Below are 24,329 nucleotides of genomic sequence, written 5' to 3' on the forward strand. Positions count from 1 at the left end.
ATTTAAAGGCCAACACAGACTGTGGAAATTCCAGATTGTGTTTCTGCAGCCTTTTATATAGTCTGCCAAATTCCATTATATAGTCTTCCATGGAGATATCCTCCATTTTCCGGAACTTATCAAAATCCGACCATGCTTCATACACACTTAACAAGTCATCTTTCTTATAAATCTTATCCATATAATGTAATAAAGTCTCCAGACCTTCTTCTGAATCTAACTCTTCCAATTCCAGCTCAGAAAGCACTTTGTTTCGGATTTTACTGCCATATGGTAGAGAAAGAGCCAATGCCATACCTTGTTTTCTCTTTCCCAAAGCAGTTACTTTAGTCCACATAACTACTGCACTTCTCCATTGGTCGTACGATTCCCTTTCAGAAAATAAGGGAGGATAGTCATATCCAGCCACCTTTATCCTGGGTTCAGCCATGTATCTTTTTTTTTCCTTCTCACTCACTCCTTGGTTTGATCAGGAAAAGTTGTATCTTTCAAACCTTCACATTTGCACAGCAACCATCCTCTGCTACCATTGTTAAACGTTTTAGTTGCTATGAAATGAAGAGTCTAAAGTTCTTGTTCCTTTTCACCAAACACCATTTATTTCACTTCCACAGCCTCTGCACAAAACTCTTAACAACACACCACCTGCCAGAGGCCACCTGAAGCCCCTTTACATATCAGTGTCAATTAATGGATACTTAACATAAATGAGACAACTAATTGCAATGTCTCTTAACCCATTACTTAACAGGTCTTACTTCAATCTTGAAATGAAACTGCTGCTCCCATTTCCAATCAGACGCTTAATTAGTTTAGAATAATTTCTGAATTAGAAGATGGCAATAGAGGGCGGCACAATGGTTAGCACTCCTGCCTCACTGCGCCAGGGACCCGGGTTCAATTACGGCCTCGGGTGACTGTCTGTGTGGAGTCTGCATGTTCCCCCCATGTCTGCGTGGGTTTCCTCCGGGTGCTCCAGTTTCCTCCCACAGTCCAAAGGTGTGCAGGTTAGGTGGATTGGCCATGCTAAATTGTCCCTTAGAGTCCAACGGTTAGGTGGGGTTGCGGGGGAGTGGACTTGGGTAGGGTGCTCTTTCAGAGTGTCCCTGCTGGATGCAGAAAACAACTGAAGGTCTCTGGCAACCTGAACTCTCCCCAACACACCCCTGAATGTGGTACTCCCCCCTTCCCACTCTCCGATAGGGGGAGCCTCATTATGACACCTGATTGGTATCTGTAACCATCTTGGGTATGAGGATGAAATCTGAGGATAAATAATAATCTATTAGTGTCATAAGTAGACTTACATTAACACTGCAATGAAGTTACTGTGAAAATCCCCTATTCGCCACCCTCCGGCGCATGTTTGGGTACACAGGGAGAATTCAGAATATCCAATTCGCCTAATAAGCACGTCTTTCGGGACTTGTGGGAGGAAACCGGTGCACCCGGAGGAAACCCACGCGCACACACGGGGAGAATGTGCCGATTCTGCACAGACAGTGACCCAAGCCGTGACTTGAACCCGGGTCCCTGCCGCTGTGAAACAACACTTGATGGGCCGAATGGCCGCTTTCTGCACTGTAAATTCCACGAATCTATGAGTGAAGTTTGAGCAGAAACTTAGTTTTATTTTGGTTACCTTCAGGCAGCAGAGGAGATTAAATTTATAAGTTTTTTAAAAAGGAGTGGGTGAAAAAAAAATTGAGTTTGTAACATTACATATTGGATTGGATTGGATTTGTTTATTGTCACGTGTACCGAGGTACAGTGAAAAGTATTTTTCTGCGAGCAGCTCAACAGATCATTAAGTACATGAGAAGAAAAGGGAATAAAAGAAAATACATAATCGGGCAACACAACATGTACAATGTAACTACATAAGCACTGGCATCGGATGAAACATACAGGGTGTAGTGTTAATGAAGTCAGTCCATAAGAGGGTCATTTAGGAGTCTGGTGACAGTGGGGAAGAAGCTGTTTTTGAGTCTGTTCGTGCGTGTTCTCAGACTTCTGTATCTCCTGCCCGTTGGAAGAGTGAGTAAGCCGGGTGGGAGGGATCTTTGATTATACTGCCCGCTTTCCCCAGGCAGTGGGAGGTGTAGATGGAGTCAATGGATGGGAGGCAGGTTTGTGTGATGGACTGGGCGGTGTTCACGACTCTGAAGTTTCTTGCGGTCCTGGGCCGAGCAGTTGCCATACCAGGCTGTGATGCAGCCCGATAGGATGCTTTCTATGGTGCATCTGTAAAAGTTGGTAAGAGTCAATGTGGACATGCTTAATTTCCTGAGGAAGTATAGGCGCTGTTGTGCTTTCTTGGTGGTAGCGTCGACGTGGGTGGACCAGGACAGATTTTTGGAGATGTGCACCCCTAGGAATTTGAAACTGCTAACCATCTCCACCTCGGCCCCGTTGATGCTGACAGGGGTGTGTACAGTACTTTGCTTCCTGAAGTCAATTACCAGCTCTTTAGTTTTGCTGGCATTGAGGGAGAGATTGTTGTCGCTACACCACTCCACTAGGTTCTCTATCTCCCTCCTGTATTCGGACTCATCGTTACTCAAGATCCGGCCCACTATGGTCGTATCGTCAGCAAACTTGTAGATGGAGTTGGAGTCGTGTGTGTACAGGGAGTAGAGTAGGGGTCTAAGTACGCAGCCTTGCGGGGCGCTGGTGTTGAGGACTATTGTGGAGGAGGTGTTGTTGTTCATTCTTACTGATTGTGGTCTGTTGGTCAGAAAATCGAGGATCCAGTTGTAGAGTGGGGAGCCAAGTCCTAGGTTTTGGAGCTTTGATATGAGCTTGGCTGGGATTATGGTGTTGAAGGCAGAGCTGTAGTCAATAAATAGGAGTCTAATGTAGGAGTCCTTGTTTTCGAGATGTTCGAGGGATGAGTGTAGGGCCAGGGAAATGGTGTCTGATGTGGACCGGTTGCAGCGGTATGCGAATTGCAGTGGATCAAGCCGTTCTGATAAGTTGTAGCTATTACCTAGTTTACTGAATGATATTCTACTCCATCTGGGGACAAATCCTGAGACCAAACAGCGGTGTATTTACCTTCTAAGTTATCTTTTGCAGATGCTGTTTTCCTTATTCAATACAAGGAGCTCTACTACAGGCACATATACGCTAAAGTCAGCGTAAGTCTTAACCTCCACCATTTCATGTATTTGTTTGCCATTTTAACCCTATTAAAATGATAATATTTTGCATGTTATTTTTCATCGGCTCTTGGAGGCGCACAGCTTTTCCTGGTAGTTTTCATACCTCTGCTCGTTATTTTAAAATGTAACCCGCCAAATTAGAACATCAGTCTTCTATGTTCGAAGCAATTTAGGATCGTATTTTGCTTTTCAGGATCTTAAGTGGAAACGCGTATTCTATTCTGTAAAAATTAAGTTCGAGAAAGGCCATTGTATTCACTCAACGCATCCCTTCCGTTTACATTTTTTTCTTCATATTTTACTGACGGTTTACATTTGAATATAATCCTGTCTATTGTGGATGCACTGTCCAACCTTTCAAATCTTTCATGGGATGTGGGCGTTGCTGGCAAGGTCAGCATTTGTTGCCCATCCCTAACTGCCTTTGAACTTGCTGGGCCATTTCAGAGGGGCAGTTAAGAGTCAAACACATTGCAGTGGGTCTGGAGTCACATGTAGGCCAGACCAGAGGGCAGATTTCCTTCCCTAAAGGTGCATTAGTGAACCAGCTGGATTCCTACAGCAATCAAAGATAATTTAATTTAATTTAATGAACCATGTGGATTGGTGGGGCACTATGGGTAGGCATGCATTAGCCAAAGTATCTGATCGGCAACATTAGTATGTAAATGATAAGTCCAAATATGCAAAACGGGAAAAGACCCTGAATGATATTGCCTGTGTCACCCAACCATCCAGAAAGTCAACCCCAAAGAGTGTAATAAAAGGGTTGGTCAAGTTTTTTTTTCACTCTGTATTCGATGTGTATTGCCAAGTCTTTGACATCTTCTGGATTATACACAAAAGCCTGTTGAAAGGGTTAATTTCCCTGCAGAAACAAAAGGGGCGTATAGCTTGGAATGATGCCATTTTCATCTTTCTCAAACGTTTTTTTAGATGTCACTCAAATGGACTGGGGGTAAAAGTTGGATTGCTGCCAAATGTCGTCTTATCAACAGTCTTAGAACAGTGTGTTCTCTTCATGGATTTGCTTTTCAAGCCTCTATCTTGGCTTTAATCTCTTTTAAAAAGAATCAGAGTTTTTTTTAAAACAGCTTCCACATTGTCTGAAGTTTTAATTTCCAAGCTAATTTTAAACATTTATTTTAAAATATCAAATCAATATGCGTGGGTTTAAATGTTTTTAATTAAGGTATTTATATATATATACATCAATTTAGTGTAGACAATCCACCTACCCTGCACATCTTTGGGTTGTGGGGGTGAAACCCACGCAGAAACTCCAGACGAACAGTGACCCAGGGCCGGGATTTGAACCCCGGTCCTCCGCCCCGTAGGCAGCCGTGCTAACCACTGGGCCACATGCTGCTGCCCCCCCCCACGCTGACTTCTTAACTGTCTTTGAAGAAGTCGATAAACGGTTTCCATCTCCGGGCAAACCCCTCCCCTGGGAAGAGAGGGCAGAGGTTAAGATAGTCGACAAAAAGGGGCACATGTGGCACAGTGGTTAGCACTGGGACGGCGCTGAGGACCCGGGTTCGAATCCCAGCCCCGGATCGCTGTCCGTGTGGAGTTTGCACATTCTCCCCGTGTCTGCATGGGTTTCACCCACACAACCCAAAGATGTGCTGATTAGGTGGATTGGTCACACTAAATTGCCCCTTAATTGGAAGGGGAAAAAAATTGGCTACTCTAAATTAAAGAAAAAGATAGTCGGCAAAATAATTAGGGTGATTTGGCAGGAAAAAAATCATTGATACAGCTGCTGGTTCGAATGTTGAATTATCCGTACGAGCGAGTAAATAAATTGAAAGGGCGGCGTAAGCAGATACAATAGTAACTTACAAAAGGGAAATCAGATAAACACTTGAAATGAAAAAATAATTGGAGGGCTCTTGGGAAGAGAGCAGGGGCGGGCTGGGGGGTGGGGGGATAACAGAGGGCCAACACAAACACAATGGACTGAATTACAGCATGGAAGGAAGTTTGGCTTCGTGCTTAATGCTATTCACACAGCAAGATCAGTAATCACGTTGCCATTGTTGCAGATTTAGTGAGAGCTAACATTAATTGTTTGGAAATTCCACAGCACCCTGCTAAACTCAGCAGTTTGTTATTAACCTGTCGAAAGGTGGTTGCGTAGACTTGAGCCTTGCTGGACTTTAGGCTCCTGTACAGTCTCACGGGCAAACTATGCTTTAAGCATAGTTTCGGGAACTATTTCTGTGATACCCACTGGTTCTCTCTGCTTTCTAGGGAGGGCCCACGTTGGAGCAGAGGTTTGAATCATACTACAATTACTGCAATTTGTTCAATTACATTCTGAGTGAGTACATTTCCAGTAAAATCTTTGTCATTCTTGCTATGTTTCCCTTTTTGCCCTGCCCCCACCACAAAGGCGGGTAGCAAGAGTGAGGGAGAAGGTTGCGAATGTGGTCGTTGTTACTGAGTAGTGATTATCTTGGTCTGCGGTCAACCTGGGCTACACGAGAACCTGAAAACGGATTCATAGAAAAGCACGATGAGAAACGAAAAGTACTGTTTAACATTTCAAGTCCGTGACCTTCGACTAGGGGCTTTTCACAGTAACTTCATTGAAAGCTACTGGTGACAATAAGCTATTATTTTATTCATTTATTTAATCAGAACTGATTTCTAGCACCTTCAGTGTTTTGCTTCTGTGTCGGAGAGTCACAGCCACATTAACTGACCGTAGTGTTTATTGTGATGGAACAATTGAAAGACATTCAGACGAAAGCACACTTAGGTGAACAACAACTGAGTTATGTTCAGACAGCCTATACCCAAAGCATCTCGCCCTCTTCCAATATTAACGGCCCAATACACATTACACGGGGAGGCAGTGGAGTCGTAGTATTTTCGCTGGATTAGTAATCCAGAGACCCAGAGTCGTGCTCTGGGGACCTGGGTCCGAATCCCACCATGGCAGATGGGGAAATTTGAATTCAATAAATATCTGGTTGAAAGTCTAAAAGGTGACCATGAAACCATTGTTGATTGTCATAAAAGCCCATCTGGTTCACGAATGTCCTTTAGGGTAGGAAATCTGTTGTTCTTACCCGATCTGGCCTACACCTTGTGTGGCCCTATTATGTATTTTCTTTTTCTTTTATTTTATTTTCATGTACTTAATGATCTGTTGAGCTGCTCGCAGAACAATACTTTTCACTGTACCTCGGTACACGTGACAATAAGCCAATCCAATCCAATCCAATCCAATGTGACTCCAGATCCACAGCAATGTGGTTGACGCTTAAGTACCCTCAGGGAAGGGCAATAAATGCTGGCTCTGCCAGCACTGCCCACATCCCATGAACACATTTTTTAAAAAGTATCTATAGCACAGAAAGGAGCCATTCAACCAAATCGATCCACATCGGGTCACATTCCATATGAACTTTGCAGCCAGTGAGTTATGAAAAGATATTATTGGATTTCCTGAAAAAAATCATTGTCTAACAGCTGAATTAAAGGAGACATAGCAGATACAATGTTGACATGTCCTGGTTTACCAGTTACAGCGACGCAGAAGCAGTTAGAGAATAGTGGATTAAAGCAAATTGCTGCAGATGCTGGAATCTGAAACAAAAACAGAAAATGCTAGAAAATCTCAGCAGGTCTGACAGCATCTGTGGAGGGAGAACGGAGCTAACGTTTTGAGTCTTGGTCAGAAGTGGCGGTTCCTAACTGCATAATCTCCAGGCGCATGGAGCAAAACTGGATTGGGAATCAATGTGATCAGCTACGGGGGACACTGCAACTGTGACATAAAATTGCGACTCAGTTGCTGAATTTTCAGAAACTACTCCTTTGAAATCAATTCAATCTCGTCTTAAATCAATTCAATCTTGTCCCTTTTTAGATGCAGATGGCCCTGTCCCCCTGGAACTCCCAAACCAGTGGCTGTGGGACATCATTGATGAGTTCATTTACCAGGTGACTTTCCAGCTTTTCTTTAGGTTAATTTCTTTAAATATAAATATTTTTATTCTCCTTTTTCACATTTTCAGCAAAATTTAATAAACCCTGCCATATCGCTGATCCAGGATTCCACGCTTGGGGGACTTGCATCTTTCCACTGAAGGAGAATCCTTCGCCGGGCTACCAGGGACGCAAAGGCCAGAATTCCGGCCTCTTTCGCCTCCTGCACTCCCGGCTCCTCTGCCACCCCAAATATTGCGAGCACCCAGCCCGGTCTGACCCTGGATCCTACCACCCTCGACACCGTCCTCGCTACGCCCTTCCAAAATTCCTCCAGCGCTGGGCATGCCCAGCACATATGGGTGTGATTTGCTGGGCTCCCTGAGCACCTAACACACCTGTCCTCACCCCCAAAGAACCGGCTCATCCTTGTCCCGGTCATGTGTGCCCTGTGCAGCACCTTAAACTGTATGAGGCTGAGCCTCGCGCACGAAGAGGAAGAATTCACCCTCCCTAGGGCATCTGCCCACGTCCCCTCTTCGATCTCCTCTCCCAACTCCTCCTCCCACTTACCTTTCAACTCCACCACCAAGGCCTCCTCCTCCTCCTACATCAGCTGGTAAGTTTCCGAGAACTTGCCCACTCCCACCCATCCCCCCGAGAGCACCCTGTCCTGTACTCTGTGTGGCAGTAGCTGCGGGAATTCCACCACCTGCCGTCTGGCAAACGCCCTTACCTGTAAGTACCTGAAGGTGTTCCTCGGGGGGGAGCCCGTACTTCTCAACCAGCTCACCCAAGCTCGCGAAATTCCCGTCCACAAACAGGTCCCCCAACTTTCGTATCCCTGCCCTGTGCCACCCCGAAAACCCTCCACCTGTTCTTCCTGGGGCGAACCGGTGGTTCCCCCGTAATGGGGTCCACGCCGAGGCCCCAACTTCCCCCCTATGCCGCCTCCACTGCCCCCAAATTTTGAGGGCTGCCACCACCACCGGGCTCGTGGTATACCTCCTTGGAGGGAGCGGCAGCGGCGCCGTTGCCAGCGCCCCCAGACTCGTACCCACACAGGACGCCGTCTCCAGCCTCTTCCATGCAGCCCCCTCCCCCTCCATCACCAAATTGCGCACCAATGTCACATTGGCGACCCAGTAGTACCCACAGAGGTTGGGCAGCGTCAGCACCCCACTATCTCTACTCCGCTCCAGGAACACCCTTCTCACCCTCGGAGTCCCTCGCGCCCACACAAACCCCATTATACTCCTGTTAACCCGCCTGAAAAAAGCCTTCAGGATAAACACGGGGAGGCACTGGAACAGGAACAAAACCCTTGGGTGCGCCGTCATTTTGATTGACTGCACCCTACCCGCCAAGGACAGCGGCAATGCGTCCCACCTCTTGAACTCCTCCTCCATTTGCTCCACCAGCCTTGTAAAGTTAAGCCTATGCAGGGCCCCCCAGCCCCTGACCACCTGGACCCCCAAATATCTGAAGCTCCTCTCCGCCCTTTTTAGTGGGAGCTCGCCAATCCCCCTCTCCTGGTCCCCTAGCTGAACTACGAACAGCTCGCTCTTCCCCATATTGAACTTGTACCCCGAAAGTCCCCGAATTCCCTAAGGATCCTCATTACCTCTGGCATTCCTCCCACCGGGTCCGCCACATACAGCAGCAAGTCGTCCGCATAAAGCGACACCTGATGCTCCTCCCCACCCCGCACCAATCCCCTCCAGTTCCTCGACTCTCTCAGTGCCATAGCCAGGGGTTCAATCGCCAGTGCGAAGAGCAGGGGGGACAGGGGACACCCCTGTCTCGTCCCTCGGTGCAACCAAAAGTACTCGGACCTCCTCCTATTTGTGGCCACACTCGCCATCGGGACCTCATACAACAGCCTAACCCACCTGACAAACCCCTCCCCAAACCCGAACCTCTTCCCCCACTCTACCCTATCGAAGGCTTTCTCAGCGTCCATCGCCACCACTATCTCTGCCTCCCCCTCCCTCGCCGGCATCATGATAACGTTCAAAAGCCTCCGCACATTCGCGTTCAACTGTCTCCCCTTCACAAACCCCGTCTGGTCTTCATGGATGATCTGTGGCACACAATCCTCAATCCTCGTGGTTGAGACCTTCGCCAGCACCTTGGCATCTACATTTAGCAAGGAAATCGGTCTGTAAGACCCACATTGCAGGGGATCCTTGTCCCGCTTCAGGATCAAGAAGATCAGTGCCCAGGACATCGTCGGGGGTAATGCCCCCCCCCCCCCTCCCTTGCCTCATTAAAGGTCCTAACTAACAGCGGGCCCAACAGGTCCATATATTTTTTATAGAACTCGACCGGGAAACCGTCCGGCCCCGGTGCCTTCCCCGCCTGCATGCTTCCTATCCCTTTGATCAGCTCCTCCAGCCCAATCGGGGCCCCCAATCCCACCACCAGTCCCTCTTCCACCTTTGGAAACCTCAATTGGTCCAGAAAACGGCCCATCCCTCCCTCCTCCCGTGGGGGCTCGGATCGGTACAATTCCTCGTAGAAGTCCCTGAAGACCCTATTGATGCCAACCCCACTCAGCACCACGCTCCCTACCCTGTCCTTAACTCCCCCAATCTCCCTAGCTGCGTCCCGCTTCCGAAGCTGATGCACCAGCATCCGGCTTGCCTTTTCCCCATACTCGTAGACCGCCCCCTGGGCCTTCCTCCACTGCACCTCCGCCTTCCTGGTGGTCACCAGGTCAAATTTGGCCTGGAGGCTGCGCCTCTTCCTTAACAATCCTTCCTCAGGCTCTTCCGCATACCTCCTGTCTACCCTCACCATCTCCCCCACCAGCCTCTCCCTCTCCCTCCACTCCTTGTGGGCCCTAATGGAGATCAGCTCTCCCCTCACCACCGCCTTCAGTGCCTCCCATACCATCCCCACTCGGACCTCCCCGTTGTCGTTGGTCTCCAAGTACCTCTCTATACTTCCTCGGACACACTCGCTCACCTACTCGTCCGCCAACAGCCCCACCTCCGAGCGCCACAGCGGGCGCTGGTCCCTCTCCTCCCCCATCTCCAAGTCCACCCAATGCAGGGCGTGGTCCGAAATGGCTATTGCCGAATACTCGGTATCCTCTACTCTCGCTATCAGCGCCCTACTCAAAATGAAAAAGTTGATTCGAGAATAAGCCTTATGGACATGTGAGAAGAATGAACATTCCCGAGCTCCCGGCCTTGCAAATCTCCATGGGTCCACCCCTCCCATTTGGTCCATAAATCCCCTCAACACTCTAGCCGCCGCCGGCTTCCTACCCGTCCTAGACCTGGAGCGATCCACTGCCGGATCCAACACCGTGTTACAGTCTCCCCCCCCCCCCATTATCAGGCCCCCAGCTTCCAAGTCTGGGATCCGACGCAACATACAACATAAAACCCGCATCGTCCCAGTTCAGAGCATACACATTGACCAGTACCACCCTCTCTCCCTGCAACTTACCACTTACCATTATGTACCTACCGCCATTATCTGCCACAATGCTCGACGCCTCGAATGACACCTTCTTTCCCACCAATATCGCCACCCCTCGATTTTTGGCACTAACCCCGAATGAAACACCTGACCTACCCATCCTTTCCTCAGTCTTACCTGGTCTACCACCTTCAGGTGTGTCTCCTGGAGCATAACCACATCCGCCTTGAGCCCCTTCAGGTGTGTGAACACGCGGGCCCGCTTAACCGGCCCATTCAGTCCCCTTACATTCCAGGTTATCAGCCGGATCAGGGGGCTACCCGCCCCCCCCTACCCCGCCGACTAGCCATGACCCCTCCTCCGCCAGCCACGCACCCGCCCCCCACACCCGGCCCGATTCCCACAGCGGCATACCCCCATCTTGACCCACCCCACTCGCTCCTGCTCCTCCTTGACATTAGCAGCAGCAACTCGATCTCTTCCCCCCCCCCCCCCCCCCCCCCCCCCCCCGGGGCTCAGACCCATCCTAGCTGGTTTACTCCCCCCATTGCACTCCCGCAAGTCAGCTGACCCCGGCCACTACCACCTCCCCTTCTACTCCTCCCAATATGTGGCACACCCTCCTCTCCCGCTCCCCATCCACAGGCTCTCCCCCTCCCCCCTCCGTTCTTAGCGCGGGAAACAATCCTCGTTTCCCTGCCCCGGCCCCCCCCCCCCCCCCCCAAAAAACCCGCGCTCTCCACCTACCAGGCCCCGCCACCAACCAAAACAGTGCCCAACCTGCCCCACCCACCCTCCCCAACCCGAAAGAGAAAAACACAGAGAAAAAGAAACCCAAAACAATGCAAAGCCCCCCCCCCCAACCAAAAATAGGCATAACATATCCACCGCAGTCCCCAATCGCCCATCCCGACCCTCGGTCTGTGTCCAGCCTCTCGGCCTGAAAAAAGGCCCACGCCTCCTGGAGACTCAAAATAATGGTGCCGGTCCTTGTAGGTAACCCACAGTCGCGCCGGCTGCAACATGCCAAACTTCACCCCCTTCTTGTGCAGCATCGCCTTCGCTCGATTGTACCCGGCCCTCCTCTTCGCTACCTCCGCACTCCAGTCCTGATATATCCGAACCTCCGCGTTCTCCCACCTGCTGCTCCTCTCCTTCTTGGCCCACCTGAGCACACACTCCCGATCGACGAACCGATGGAACCGCACCAGCACCGCCCGCGGAGGCTCGTTAGCCTTGGGCCTCCTCGCCAACACTCTATGGCCCCTTCCAGCTCCAGGAGCACCTGGAAGGACCCCGCTCCCATCAGCGAGTTCAACATGGTGACCACATAGGCCCCCACGTCCAGCCCCTCCGGGAGGCCCAGAATCCGCAGGTTCTTCCGCCTCGACCGATTCTCCATCTCCTCGAACCGCTCCTGCCATTTCTTGTGGAGCGCCTTGTGCGCCTCCACCTTTACCGCCAGTCCTAAGATCTCGTCCTCATTGTCAGAGATCTTTTGTCAAGCCTCTCAGATCGCCACCGCCTGGGCCGTCTGTGTCTCCAGCAGCTTATCAATAGAAGCCTTCATCGGCTCTAGCAGGTCCGTTTTAATCTCTCTGAGGCAGCGCTGGACACCCTCCTGTTGCTCCTCCGCCCACTGCCTCCACGCTGCCTGGTCTCCGCCCGTCGCTATTTTGTCCTTCCCTCCCTTCTTCTGGTCCGCCACCACCTTCTGACGGGGAGCTATTATTAACTCCTTCCCACACCGGGAAACGTCAAAAAAGTGCCCATGGGGGCCCTGAAAAGAGCCCAAAAGTCCTTTTTACGGGAGCCGCCGAATGTGTGACTTAGCCCCACCTAGCTGCAACCGGAAGCCTCGAGAGGGAATCCTTTTGGCAGTGTTTGCTTCACCAATCTGCCCCAAAAGGTCTGTGGAAACTTCTGAAAAAGGTCTGAAGAGTCCATTCCAGACGGGAGCTGCCTAATGCGCGACCTACTCCTCCATGGCCGCCACCGGAAGCCTCGTCCCCGCTTCTTCAGTGGCCTTGGTAGATCTTTTCACAGTTGTTCCCTCTGCTGCTAGAATTCACCTTTAATAAAGGCCCTCAAGTCAGCTTGCAGCTTTAAGCTTGCCCTTCCCCCGCCTGCATGCTGGAAGAGGCTCTGTTTATCCTGCAGTTACAGCTATGCAGAGCCAGGTCGCACCCGGAAGTCTTACAATAGATAATCAACGATAACAACAAATACAATGGCAATCCCCATGCCAACAATCCTTATTTCTTATTAATAAGGAGCTCTGGGATTATGGGAAGAAGGCAGGAGAATGGGGATGTGAAAATATCAGCCATGATTGAATGGCGGAGCAGACTCGATGGGCCGAGTGGCCTAATTATGCTCCTCTGTCTTATGGTCTAATCCCCGTATCCCACCCACCCTCAAACAGCTCCCAACAGTTTGAATACAAAACTCAATGAAAAAGAATCATCATTAATTTATAGATTCCAAACCACCCCCCCGCCCCCCCCAACTATCCGATGTCATCCAATTCATGAAAATGCAAGATGAAAAAGGCCCATGAGTTGTAGAACCCTTCCATCCTCCCCCTCAACTTGAACTTCACTTTCTCGAGTGTTAAGAACTCTAGCAGACCTCCCTGACACATCAAGGCACAGGGCGGAGAAGCCAACCTCCACCCCAACAGGATCCGCCTTCGGGGAATCAGTGAGGCGAAGGCTAAGACATCCGCCTCCGCACTGGCTTCCAACCACGGCCAATCCGACACCCCGAATATGGCTCCCAGGGGACCTGGTTCGTGCCTCACGTGAACCACTTTTAGATTAAGACCTCCCTCCAATACCCCTCCAATTTTGGACAGGACCAAAACATATGAACGTGATTAGTGCCCCCCTTCACCACCACACACCGTTTTCATTGGGTTAACTTGCCTGGGTCACAACTGAACGTTACTTTTCTGCTTTGGGCGGGGGGGGGGGGGTTGCTATTATTTGCAGAGCGTGCCCGAGGGGCCGAGTGACCGTCTCATTTTCCTTTGGTTGAATCTCGACAGCAGATGGCAATTCAGGCTCGGCCTCCTATTATTGACAATTGGCAATTCCCATCTCGACCATTAGAGCACGTCAGGCAGGGGAAGGGGGATGCTGAGCAAGAGATCATCAGGGAGACTTATCCATTCTTGTAAAGTACGTGTTCTAATTGTGTTCCAACCCACATCTGCGAAGAGCAGAAATAATTTTTACCGCCACGATGGTAGTTCAGATTTAGAACTGAGTAGTTTCAGTTTTGTCTTGAAATGTCAGCAGTGTTGTGCCACCTACAAGATGCACTTCAGCAGCTCAACCAAGGTACCTTCGACAGCACCTTCCAAACCCGGGAATTCCATCACCTCGAAAGACAAGGGCAGCCGATGGGTGGGAACACCACCGCTTTGAAGCTCCTCTCCCACCGCAAACCGTCCTGATGTGGCGCAATGTCATCACTGGGTCAAAATCCTGAAATTCCTTCCCGAACAGCACGTGCGTGTACCTACACCACATGGACTGCTGCGGTTCAAAAGCACCGCTCGCCACTGCCTTCTCAAGGGCAGTTAGGGGTGGGCAATAAATGCTGGACTAACCAGAGACTCCCTTTTCCCATGAAAGAAGGGCAGCACGGTAGGACAGTGATTAGCACTGATGCTTCACAGCGCCAGGGTCCCAGGTTCAATTCCCGGCTTGGGTCACTGTGCGGAGTCTGCACGTTCTCCCCGCGTCTGCGTAGGTTTCCTCCGGGTGCTCCGATTTCCTCCCACAAGTCCCGAAAGACGTGCTTGGTGAATTGGACATTCTGAATTCTCCCTCTGTCTACCCGAACAGGTGCCGGAATGTGGCGACTAGGGGCTTTTCACAGTAACTTCATTGCAGCGTTAATGTAAGCCTACTTGTGACAATAATAAAGATTATTATTATGAAATAAAGTTTGTGCATTTTCCAATTGAACTGCATAAACCGAGTGTGCAGTTATGAACAGAAGGGCATGTTGACTGGGTTACTTAACCTGTTTTTCATAGGATTTGTACTGGAACAAATCTCATTCCTTACATCGTCACCACGCCAGTGTTGTCACAAACATGGCCAGAATGAAGGAACTGAATACACCTTTGTCCTGTTATAATTCTGAAGTCCAAGAAGCGATCAAAAAATTAGAAATGAGCCGCACATTTTATTCCGAGAACAAATTGAGATGTGTTTTTGCTCAGTCGCCCTGCAGCAAACTTTTCTGGCAGTCTTTATTGCTAGCCACCAGAGATTCAACCCAAATCTAGCTAACCCATTAGGGTATTAACCACACCAATGTCTTCCATTGAAACCTGTGCTCTTTCTCCATACAGTTCCAGTCCTTTAGTCAGTACCGCTGCAAAACAGCCAAGAAAACAGAGGAGGAGATTGAATTCCTGCGGTCAAATCCCAAAATCTGGAACGTACATAGTGTCCTCAATGTCCTGCATTCGCTTGTCGACAAATCCAACATCAACCGGCAATTGGAGGTCTACACCAGTGGAGGCAAGTGCGGGTGGTTCTGTGTTCTGTAAATGTGGTTTCCTTCCTTCTTCTGTTCCCTTGTTGGTAATCTCGTCCCTCCCACCCTGACCTGGCCACCTCTCGGCCTGTGCTCTTGTTGCTCCGCTTCTGTCTTTGCTCGTGATCTGCCGCCGAGCTCGCACTGGAGCCCTGGGCTCCATCTCGTGGCAGGCAGTTCCCCGACTTCAGCTACTACCCGCACCAACCAACGTCTGTCACCAGATGGAGCCTGGTCCATTTAAATCCTGAAAGTACTGTGGTGTAGCTGAGTGTACCCTGTATTGTTCATTTAAACATTTTGTTTGTATTTAGTGATGTATTTAATTTTGCACGTTAGTTCAGTTCGGTGTTGCACGCGCATGGTACAGAATTTTGACTTGTATGTTGGATTTTGCGGACAAAACAAAGGAAGCCAACTCTGACTTTCACATTGATTACTCCGGGAGTTTATGATTCATGTAAAGTAGCTTCATTTAAAGCCATGATTTTCAGGAACGTAACTACAACTTCAAAGAGTGTTCCCTGTACTGATTTGGGACGGAGGAATCTTCGGAAATCTCGGTTAATGTTCTTGCATTTCCTGATAAACTTACTCTGCGCTGAAGAATATATTTTTATTTCGCCGGATTAGTTGTGTGCTTGATAACTGTCTTTTTTGGGGGGGTCCACTGGGCATTATACCGACTGTAAGTTAGCATCCGAAAAAGCCGAAGCAACTGGGTCTCAACCTGAACCAAAATGTAACTTTGCAGACGCCTAACTGATGTACTCGCTTTTTTATTTTTTCATTCAGTTTTCAAACATTTGCATTTTTTCTATCTGTATCTTTCGATCTATCTTGAAAGTTACGTTTGCAAATTATGCCCCTACTTTTGCAGAGGAGAAATTTACATTTTCCACATCCTTCGCCATGAGTGCTTTCCAGTCAATAAAGTGAGTTTGGACTGTGGCCAATCTCATTAAAAAACGCAGCAGCCAATTTGCACAAGGCAAATGGCCGCAGGCAACCTCATGATAATGGTCAGATTCACCGCTGTTGGTGTTATTCAACATTGACTGCCCTAGGGAGCGACATTCACTCTTGCATTGACACCTGCTACTGTTCATCTGATTACAGGGGATCCTGAGAGTGTCGCTGGCGAGTATGGACGTCACTCCCTCTACAAAATGCTGGGTTATTTCAGCTTGGTAGGACTGCTGCGTCTTCACTCACTCCTTGGCGATTACTACCAGGCCATCAAAGTACTTGAGAACATCGAACTCAATAAAAAGGTGCATCCCACTGTCGCACATCTCTGCCTCTTGACTCAGATTAATTATCCTGCTAATTTTAACCAGAAGCTAATCTCACATTCTCCTGTTATTTCTCCAGCTGTTGATGAATGATATGGGTCCATTGCAAGGAGCAAGAGTTCAAAATACCACTGACATTAATGCAAATAAAAATACCATAAGCCAAACATAACACTGGGACTGACCATTCTTTTCAAATCTGTGCAATCAGTCAAAAGTTAATATTGTTTTGTGGGCAGCACGGTGGCGCAGTGGTTAGCATTGCTGCCTCACGGCGCCGAAGTCCCAGGTTCGATCCCGGCTCTCCGCGTGGAGTTGGCACATTCTCCCCGTGTTTGCGTGGGTTTCACCCACACAGCCCAAAAATGTGCAGGGTAGGTGGATTGGCCTCGCTAAATTGCCCCTTAATTGGAAAAAATGAATTGGGTGCTCTACATTTATTTTTTAAAAAGTTAATGTTTTAATTCAATGAGCAGGAGGAATGTATATGTCAGATAATGAGGGGCCTCTCTTTCTTTCGGGATACACTATTTTCTGGCCCTGGATTTAGATGAATTCAAAAGCCCTCTGGGCCTCTGCAAGTGCTATAATGTGACATGCTTAATAGGGGTGGCACAGTGGGTAGCACTGCCGCCTCATGGTGCCGAGGATCCGGGTTCGATCCCAGCCCCGGATCACTGTCCTTGTGGAGTTTGCAAATTCTTCCCTTGTCTGCGTGGGCCTCACCCCCACAACCCAAAGATGTGCAGTGTAGGTGGATTGGTCACGCTAAATTGCTCCTTAATTGGAAAAAAAAGAATTGGGTACTCTAAATTTGCAAAAAGAAAGTGTCATGCTTAATAAAACTGTTTTCTAATTTCCATGCAGACTTTCGATCTGGGCTTGTACCTGGCCTCAATTCTGCTCCATTTCTGGATGGACACGGTTGAGTTTGGAAACACGCTCTCTAAAAATATTGGGGGAACAACAATTCTTGTCACACCATCTTTGTGTAATCTCTTAAAACCGAGACCTTGCCCATTGCTCGTTTTAAGCAAAACATTTGCAGTTCCCTCAATAGATTGGTGGAACTGCACTGTGCATAAAGGCCGGAAAGATCCTGACTTAGGCCGCAGGGGTATCCTTGCCTACTGAGCTGTATTGTGGTTGGGAGTGGGAATGGCCAACAAGACCTTGGGACTAGAGAGAGAAAGTTTCCAGGAGCTCCACTCCCTGATTACCAACCAGTGACTGCTGTGTGGATACTGATTCCGATCAGGCTGGGACTTTTAAGGTCAGCCACCGTCAAAGCTCATGATGGCCCGAATGGCCTACTCCTAGAAATAATGGCCACTTGGTAGGTGCCTCTGGAGCCTCAGCAGATGTCGTCAGAATGAGACGGCAGGGAAAGGTGAGCTTGGGACGAAGAATAAACCTGCTCTTGGTTGACTTGCAGCCTTTAGCAGAGTAATCGATGCCCAGAGCTGTAGTTAGTAAATTAAAATAGCGAGTAAAATGAAAAGTGAGTAATGATATTGTTCTAACTCTTAACCCACGCATGATGAGCTTATAAAAATCACAGCGCTCAGGTAACCAAGAGGAAAAACTATTATAACCAGATCATCTGCTGTCCCCTCATCGCCCGAATTCAGAAAGAATGTTACACCACAGTAATTCACTCTAGTTAGTAAGTCTACAGGGAGGGTTAAGTCATAGTCTTCCAGCTGTGGATGGATACCTGATGTTTGGGGGTTGTGTGTCTTCTCTAAACCTGTTCGATTTCCATTACAGAGTATGTACTCCCGAGTGCCAGAATGTCAGGTTACAACTTATTATTACGTGGGCTTCGCCTACCTGATGATGCGGCGTTACCAGGATTCTATCCGCGTGTTTGCCAACATATTGCTCTATATTCAGAGAACCAAGAACATGTTTCAGCGTTCGACCTATAAATACGAGATGGTAAACCCAAATAACACAATTGTGTCTGTTGTTGCACATACATTTCTCTTGATTTCATTCAACTTTAGCACGAATAACACTTCCTGGGTGTTTTTATTCAAACTACTGGATAGACCACGGGCCCAAATACGACGAACCAGCAAGAGTTAATGACCATGTCGGCTTTATTAAATTTTGATTTTCTTATCACAGTTCCTGGTGCTGCTGACTCTTAAATGCTCAACCCCCCCCCCCCCGCTTCGGCCAAATAGTAATTTTCCATGTCCCCCCGGCCCCCCCCCCAGGACACCAGACATAACTCCCCTCGCTTTTATATAGTGCTGCGTTATCTTCTGTTTCCATCTGAGAAGTTAGGCTGGACCTTGGTTCAGGATTTCTTCCAGCAGTTGCCAACTCTTGACAGTGTAGCAGTCCCTCCGTACCGGTGCTTAAGTGTCAGCCTCAGTCTAACCCACAATGTTCTCCAACTCCCTAAGGGGCTGTCCTAGCACTGAGCAACAATGTCACAGGCCTCTTTCTTTCAACACCTTGCCCATTATCCTGCCCTACCTGAGAACAGTGATTGTACCTGGGGCTGGCATTCCATTTAATTGTTCAATGTTTTGCGCAGCCCATTTCTTGCACCGTGTGGTCCCACACTCAGGACGTATCTGGCGAGACGTCCCGCCCCACGTGCCCATAGACCCGCCAGTCGAGAATTGGCCTGTTGATTCACATGAAGAAGAAAGACCCATGGCAGAAACTCGCGACCCTGAGTGAACATCGTCCTTGGATCGAGGGACAGCCTCTGTTTGTGGGAGATTGCTCTTTCCAAATTGGCTGCCCTGTTTCCTACATTACAGCAGTGACTACAACAGAAGTCCACTGGCTGTAGAGCACTTTGGGATGTGCTGACATTATGAAAGGCGCTATAGAGGTGCGAGCATGTCATTCTCTACTTTGGAGATAGAATTTCAGATACAGCTGAGTGTTTTTTCTAGCTCCGACTGATTGGTGCATATGTAGATTTTCCAAACAATTGTGTGGGATCGTCCCCAAGTGGAAATGCATAGGAATAATTACAGATTAAATTAAAACCCCATTTTCTTTCTCTCTTCCTCCTGCCCCTTTTCAAATCAATGTGTAGATAAACAAACAGAATGAACAGATGCATAGTCTGTTGGCAATTGCCTTGACGTTGTACCCGATGAGGATCGATGAGAGCATCCACACGCAACTGCGAGAGAAGTATGGAGATAAAATGCTGCGAATGCAGAAAGGGTAAGTCTCTCGCCCACCTATATTCAGCGTTGCAGTTGTTCAGTAATGATGGATTGTCCTTATCACAACAATTGTGCATTTATGTAGCACCTTTAATGTAGCAAAATGTCCCAAGGTCCTTCCCAGGAGCGTTCTGTCAAACGAATATTTGTTAATGAACTATGTACGGCGGTGTACGGGCAAGAGACCACAGGCTTGGGCAATGAGGTAGGCTTTGAGGCAGATGGGTTCATGGAGGGTATTCCTGTAGGCTCGAGGTAGCCGACGTCCCGGCGGAGCCAATGATGGAGCGCTGAAAGTTGGGAGGTGCATGAAGCAACAGTTGGAGAAACGCAGCAATCTCAAGAGGATTGTAGGGCTGGAGAAGGTTACAGAGGTGAGGTGGTACGAGACCACCTGGCAGAGCAGACTCAATGGGCCGAATGGCCTACTTCAATATGGAGACCGTGGAGGGATTTGAAAATGGGTCTAGTTATGCAGTTTTCTACACCTCCACATTCCATTGTTGCTTTTAAAGTTATGTTTCTGTTGGAATAATTGGTAGCTGATTGGTAAAGGGCAATACAAGAGTGAAATAGTGGGAGTAAAGTTAATCTCGCCCTACCATTGGGTAAACTGTTGGGTAATGGCTGCAAATTTGGCTTTAATCCCTTCTTCCCCCACCACCACCAATTTTACTCTACTGTGGTCAACAGGGAGTTGTTCTGGTCAGGGTGTTGATGTATTTTTAAAGACAATCCAATAGTTCCCTGGTCATTGTAGTATGAAGACCTGGCACATATAGGGTTAATGTGAGACTGAGTATAGTACCGCCCCCACAGTGATGTAAGAGCACATGACCCGCGCCCCAGGTCAGCCTAGCCTGGGACAGAGCCGTGTGTGCCAGCAAGCATGGAGACAGCTCTTAGCTTCTACCCTTTACTGTGTGTTTGTGAATAGTTCTAAGAGTCATTAAAGACTTTGAATTACCTATGTATAACCACAAAGACTTCTTCAGGCCCATCAAACTATACGCAATGCTCCAGAACAACGAACACCGTCACTGTCTTTTAATTCTAGATTTTATTGAACTAATTTAGTTTGAATTCTCCAACTACTATGCTGGAACTTTAACCCAAGCCCCTGGATTAATAAGATATTTCTGGATTACTCTTTATTTTTTATTTACTCATGGGATGTGGGTGTTGTTGGCTGGCCCAGCATTTATTGTCAGCCACATTGCTGTGGATCTGGAGTTTGCGAGACTAATACCTGGACTGGGAGGATTGCCCAATGAGGAAAGGTTGGGCTTGTGTCTGCTGGAGAAGAGTGAGAGAAGACATGATTGAAAATTGCAAGATCCTGACACGGTCTTGACAGGATGGATGTGGAGAGGATGTTTCTTCTTGTTAGAGAATCTAGTTCTAGGGACCTCTGTTTAAAAATATGGAATCGCCCATTTAAGATAGAAACGAGGAGGATTTTTTTCTTGGTGAGGGTCGTGGGTAATTTCAACTGTGTCCCTCACAGGGCAGCGCAGTGGTTAGTGCTCACGGCGCTGAGGTCCCAGGTTCGATCCCGGCTCTAGGTCACTGTCCGTGTTGAGTTTGCACATTCTTCCCGTGTTTGCGTGGGTTTCGCCTCCACAACCCAAAGATGTGCAAGGTAGGTGAATTGGCCACGCTAAATTGTTCCTTAATTGGAAAAAATTAATTGGGTACTCTAAATTTATTTTTTAAAACTCTGTCCCTCAGACAGTAGGAGCAGACTCATTGAATATTTTTCCGGCAGGTGTATATTCTTGATGAGCAAGGGGGTGAAGGCCTACCAGGGTTAGGTGGAAATGTGGATTTTTGGTTACAATCAGATCAACCATGATCTTATTGAATGGCGGAGCAGGCTCGACGGGCGAGTGGCCTATGGCAGCTAATTCATACGTAACAAATGCTGGCCTTGTCAGCGATGGCCACAACCCATGAGAAAATAATGTTTTAAAAACTTGAGCACATTGCCTAGGCTGCCACCTCTGTGTAAGGTGCCATCTTTCAGATGATTTGTTGAACTGAGCCCCCCTTTGCTCTCAATACTGAGAGATCTTTCCCATCCACCTATTTCAAAGACGGGAGGGTGTGTGGTGTCCGGGCCAACATTCATCCCTCAACTAACAGATGATCTGCTAATTTGTTGCTATTTGTGGAATCTTGCTGTTCGCATATTGGCTGCCACGTTTCCTACGGCAGTGATTGCGCACAAAATTATTTCAGCAACAATTTGTACAGCGCCTTCACTACGTTTAAATAACCCAAGGCACTTCAGAGAAGATCAATCAAATAAAATTTGATACTGAGCCATATGAGGGTATAATAGGGTAGTTAACCAAAAGCTTGATCAAAGCAGTCGGTTTAAAGGAAGCAGGTCAAAGGAGGATCGCGAGGCAGAGAGATTTTGACAGGAATTCTGCCATTTCGGGCCTGAAGGCACAGATTCCAGCGCTGGAGCAATTTTCTTTTTCAAAAAGGGATGTACAAGAAGCCAGGTCTGCCTATCAGTCAGTTAGGATGTCCTGTGGTTGTGAACGACATAATAGAAATGCATGCTTACATTAAGTGGAAAACTTTTATCGCTATTCCTCAAATCAGCGCTGGCAGAACTTCCCTGATCCAAATATATATAAAGATCTTATCTCTATTCAGTTACCTCCTCTTCCTCATCTTTTTTTTGTTAGAGGGTTCCAATCGCAGGTTCCAATCTTTCCTCATTCTCAGCCTTGTGTACCTCCTCAGGACTGTTCTACCCCTCCCACCAAAAACTCTACACCTTGCCCTTAATGCTGACCATAACCGGCTGCGGTGGTCCAACTACAATTTCCACATCACTCCGTTATATCTCACAATCCTCGGTAATATATCCCATTATTTTTATTGCTTTGTCACCTCCTAGGAACACAAACTGATGGGTTTAACCATCTATTCGGTATATTCCACAGATTTCTGTCTGCTTTGTTAACCTCAGGCAGTCAGGCCTAGTCTTGCTGCTTCTGCCCAACCTCGAAGCTGCAAACAGTACCATGATCAGCCTCATCTTCCAGCTCCCTGCCCATTGACCCAGCCCACCTACAACTGAGGAACACGTGAGGTCGTATGAAATAATAAATGGGTTTTGCATTGACACCTGAGATTTTATTCAGCATTTCCATTGTTAACTGTCTTAAGAAGCTGCAGGTCTCTTTGGATTATTAACATTGTTAGCTACTAAGGTGACACAGTGGTCAGCACTGCTGCCTCACGGCGCCGCAGATCCGGGTTCGTTCCCGGTCCCGGGTCACTGTCCCTGTGGTGTTTGCACATTCTCCCCGTGTCTGCGTGGGCCTCGCGTCCAAAACCGAAAAGATGTGCTGGGTAGGTGGATTGGCTACGCTAAATTGCCCCTTAATTGGATTTTGTTTTTAAAAAAACATTGTTAGCTACTCCATCCAGTTGTTATCTGCAAACATTGGGTAGTATTCCATTCTCTAAATAGCAACTCCAAAACCAACCCTTCTGAAACTCCACTGGTAACTAGTTTCCACCCTGGCACCTCCCCACATAGCACCGTCCCTTGCTTACCTTTGTCACACATTTTGTAAACCAGGCTGTTGTATGGGCCGATCAACAGCTCTCCAGCCGTTGAGGCCATGTGACTTGTCTGTGAAGCCTCTAAAAGAGTGATCCAAAACTAGCCCTCTGTCTTCAGATATCTACCCACCTTTTCTCTTTAAAAAATGCAATCAACTCGAGCTGAGCTGTGGCACATTCTACGTTCCATAAAGAATGAGGCTCCCGTGGAGCAACATTACCACCTACTGGCGTTATAATATAAGCCACAAGATTCACCTGAGAACTGATAGTTTCAGAGTAAGCCATCTGAGGTTGCTTAGAAACTGTTCTTCCAGGTGTAAAAATAGAATTGTTTTTAGTTCATTGACGTTTTCGCTGAAAGCTTGCCTGGATGCGTTAACTAGCTTGGAGTCGCTAAGATGGCTTTCTCATCTTTCTCAGGCAGATAAATAGGACGAGAAATTAGTTTGCCAGGCACAGGGATCAATCCCAGTCCCAGAAAGGCTTGGCCCTTGTTCTATATTACCATACCCCTCGTGGCTTCCCTAGGCCGCTGGTTGAGAAAAGAGATATTTAGTAGATTCCCGCAAGTCCCTATCATAAAACAATTCTGAGATAGCGAGATACGGGTGGCTATTATTTGAATATCGAAGCAGCACCACAGCCAACATTTGTCTGGTATTAACAGTACAGCAAATATTCGTATGTTGCAGCTTTCTCCTTGGTTTTTTTGTGCTTTTCCAATGGTTTATTTTTTGACAACCTCCCAATTTGATATTTCCCGTGTGCGTATAACTGCTCTTTTTTTTTTGCCCCCCGATAGAGAGATGCAGATTTTTGAGGAACTGTTCAGTTTTGCTTGTCCCAAGTTCCTCTCGCCGGTGGTGCCAAATTATGAATCAGTCCATCCCAACTACCACAAGGAGCCCTTCCTACAGCAGCTGAAAGTGTTCATGGATGAGGTGCAGCAACAGTCTGTACTGTCCACCATACGTAGGTAGGTGAGCTCAGAATATAACAGCAATAGCTGGCACCATTGCCATCTATTAGTGTATATATAATAATATATTGTAATAATAATATATTGTACGTAAAGTTAACCTATGACGGGGCAGCACGGTGACGCAAGTGGTTAGCACTCCTGCCTCACGGCGCTGAGGTCC

The 24,329-nt window shown here is 48.0% G+C and overlaps 1 protein-coding gene across 1 annotated transcript in view; it reads left to right on the plus strand.

Moving 5' to 3' along the window:
* The window catches only part of eif3s6ip (eukaryotic translation initiation factor 3, subunit 6 interacting protein), a 51,889-nt gene that overhangs the window by 22,042 nt on the left and 5,518 nt on the right, over positions 1–24,329 (plus strand). Inside the window, exons 5-12 of the mRNA XM_072492137.1 lie at positions 3,079–3,140; positions 5,421–5,490; positions 7,048–7,121; positions 14,908–15,079; positions 16,215–16,369; positions 18,161–18,331; positions 19,458–19,591; positions 23,990–24,163. Of these exons, the coding sequence (XP_072348238.1) occupies positions 3,079–3,140; positions 5,421–5,490; positions 7,048–7,121; positions 14,908–15,079; positions 16,215–16,369; positions 18,161–18,331; positions 19,458–19,591; positions 23,990–24,163 (1,012 nt within the window). The remainder of the gene's footprint in view (positions 1–3,078; positions 3,141–5,420; positions 5,491–7,047; positions 7,122–14,907; positions 15,080–16,214; positions 16,370–18,160; positions 18,332–19,457; positions 19,592–23,989; positions 24,164–24,329) is intronic.

Source organism: Scyliorhinus torazame, chromosome 29 (assembly GCF_047496885.1).
Source record: "Scyliorhinus torazame isolate Kashiwa2021f chromosome 29, sScyTor2.1, whole genome shotgun sequence".
Lineage (NCBI taxonomy): Eukaryota > Metazoa > Chordata > Chondrichthyes > Carcharhiniformes > Scyliorhinidae > Scyliorhinus > Scyliorhinus torazame.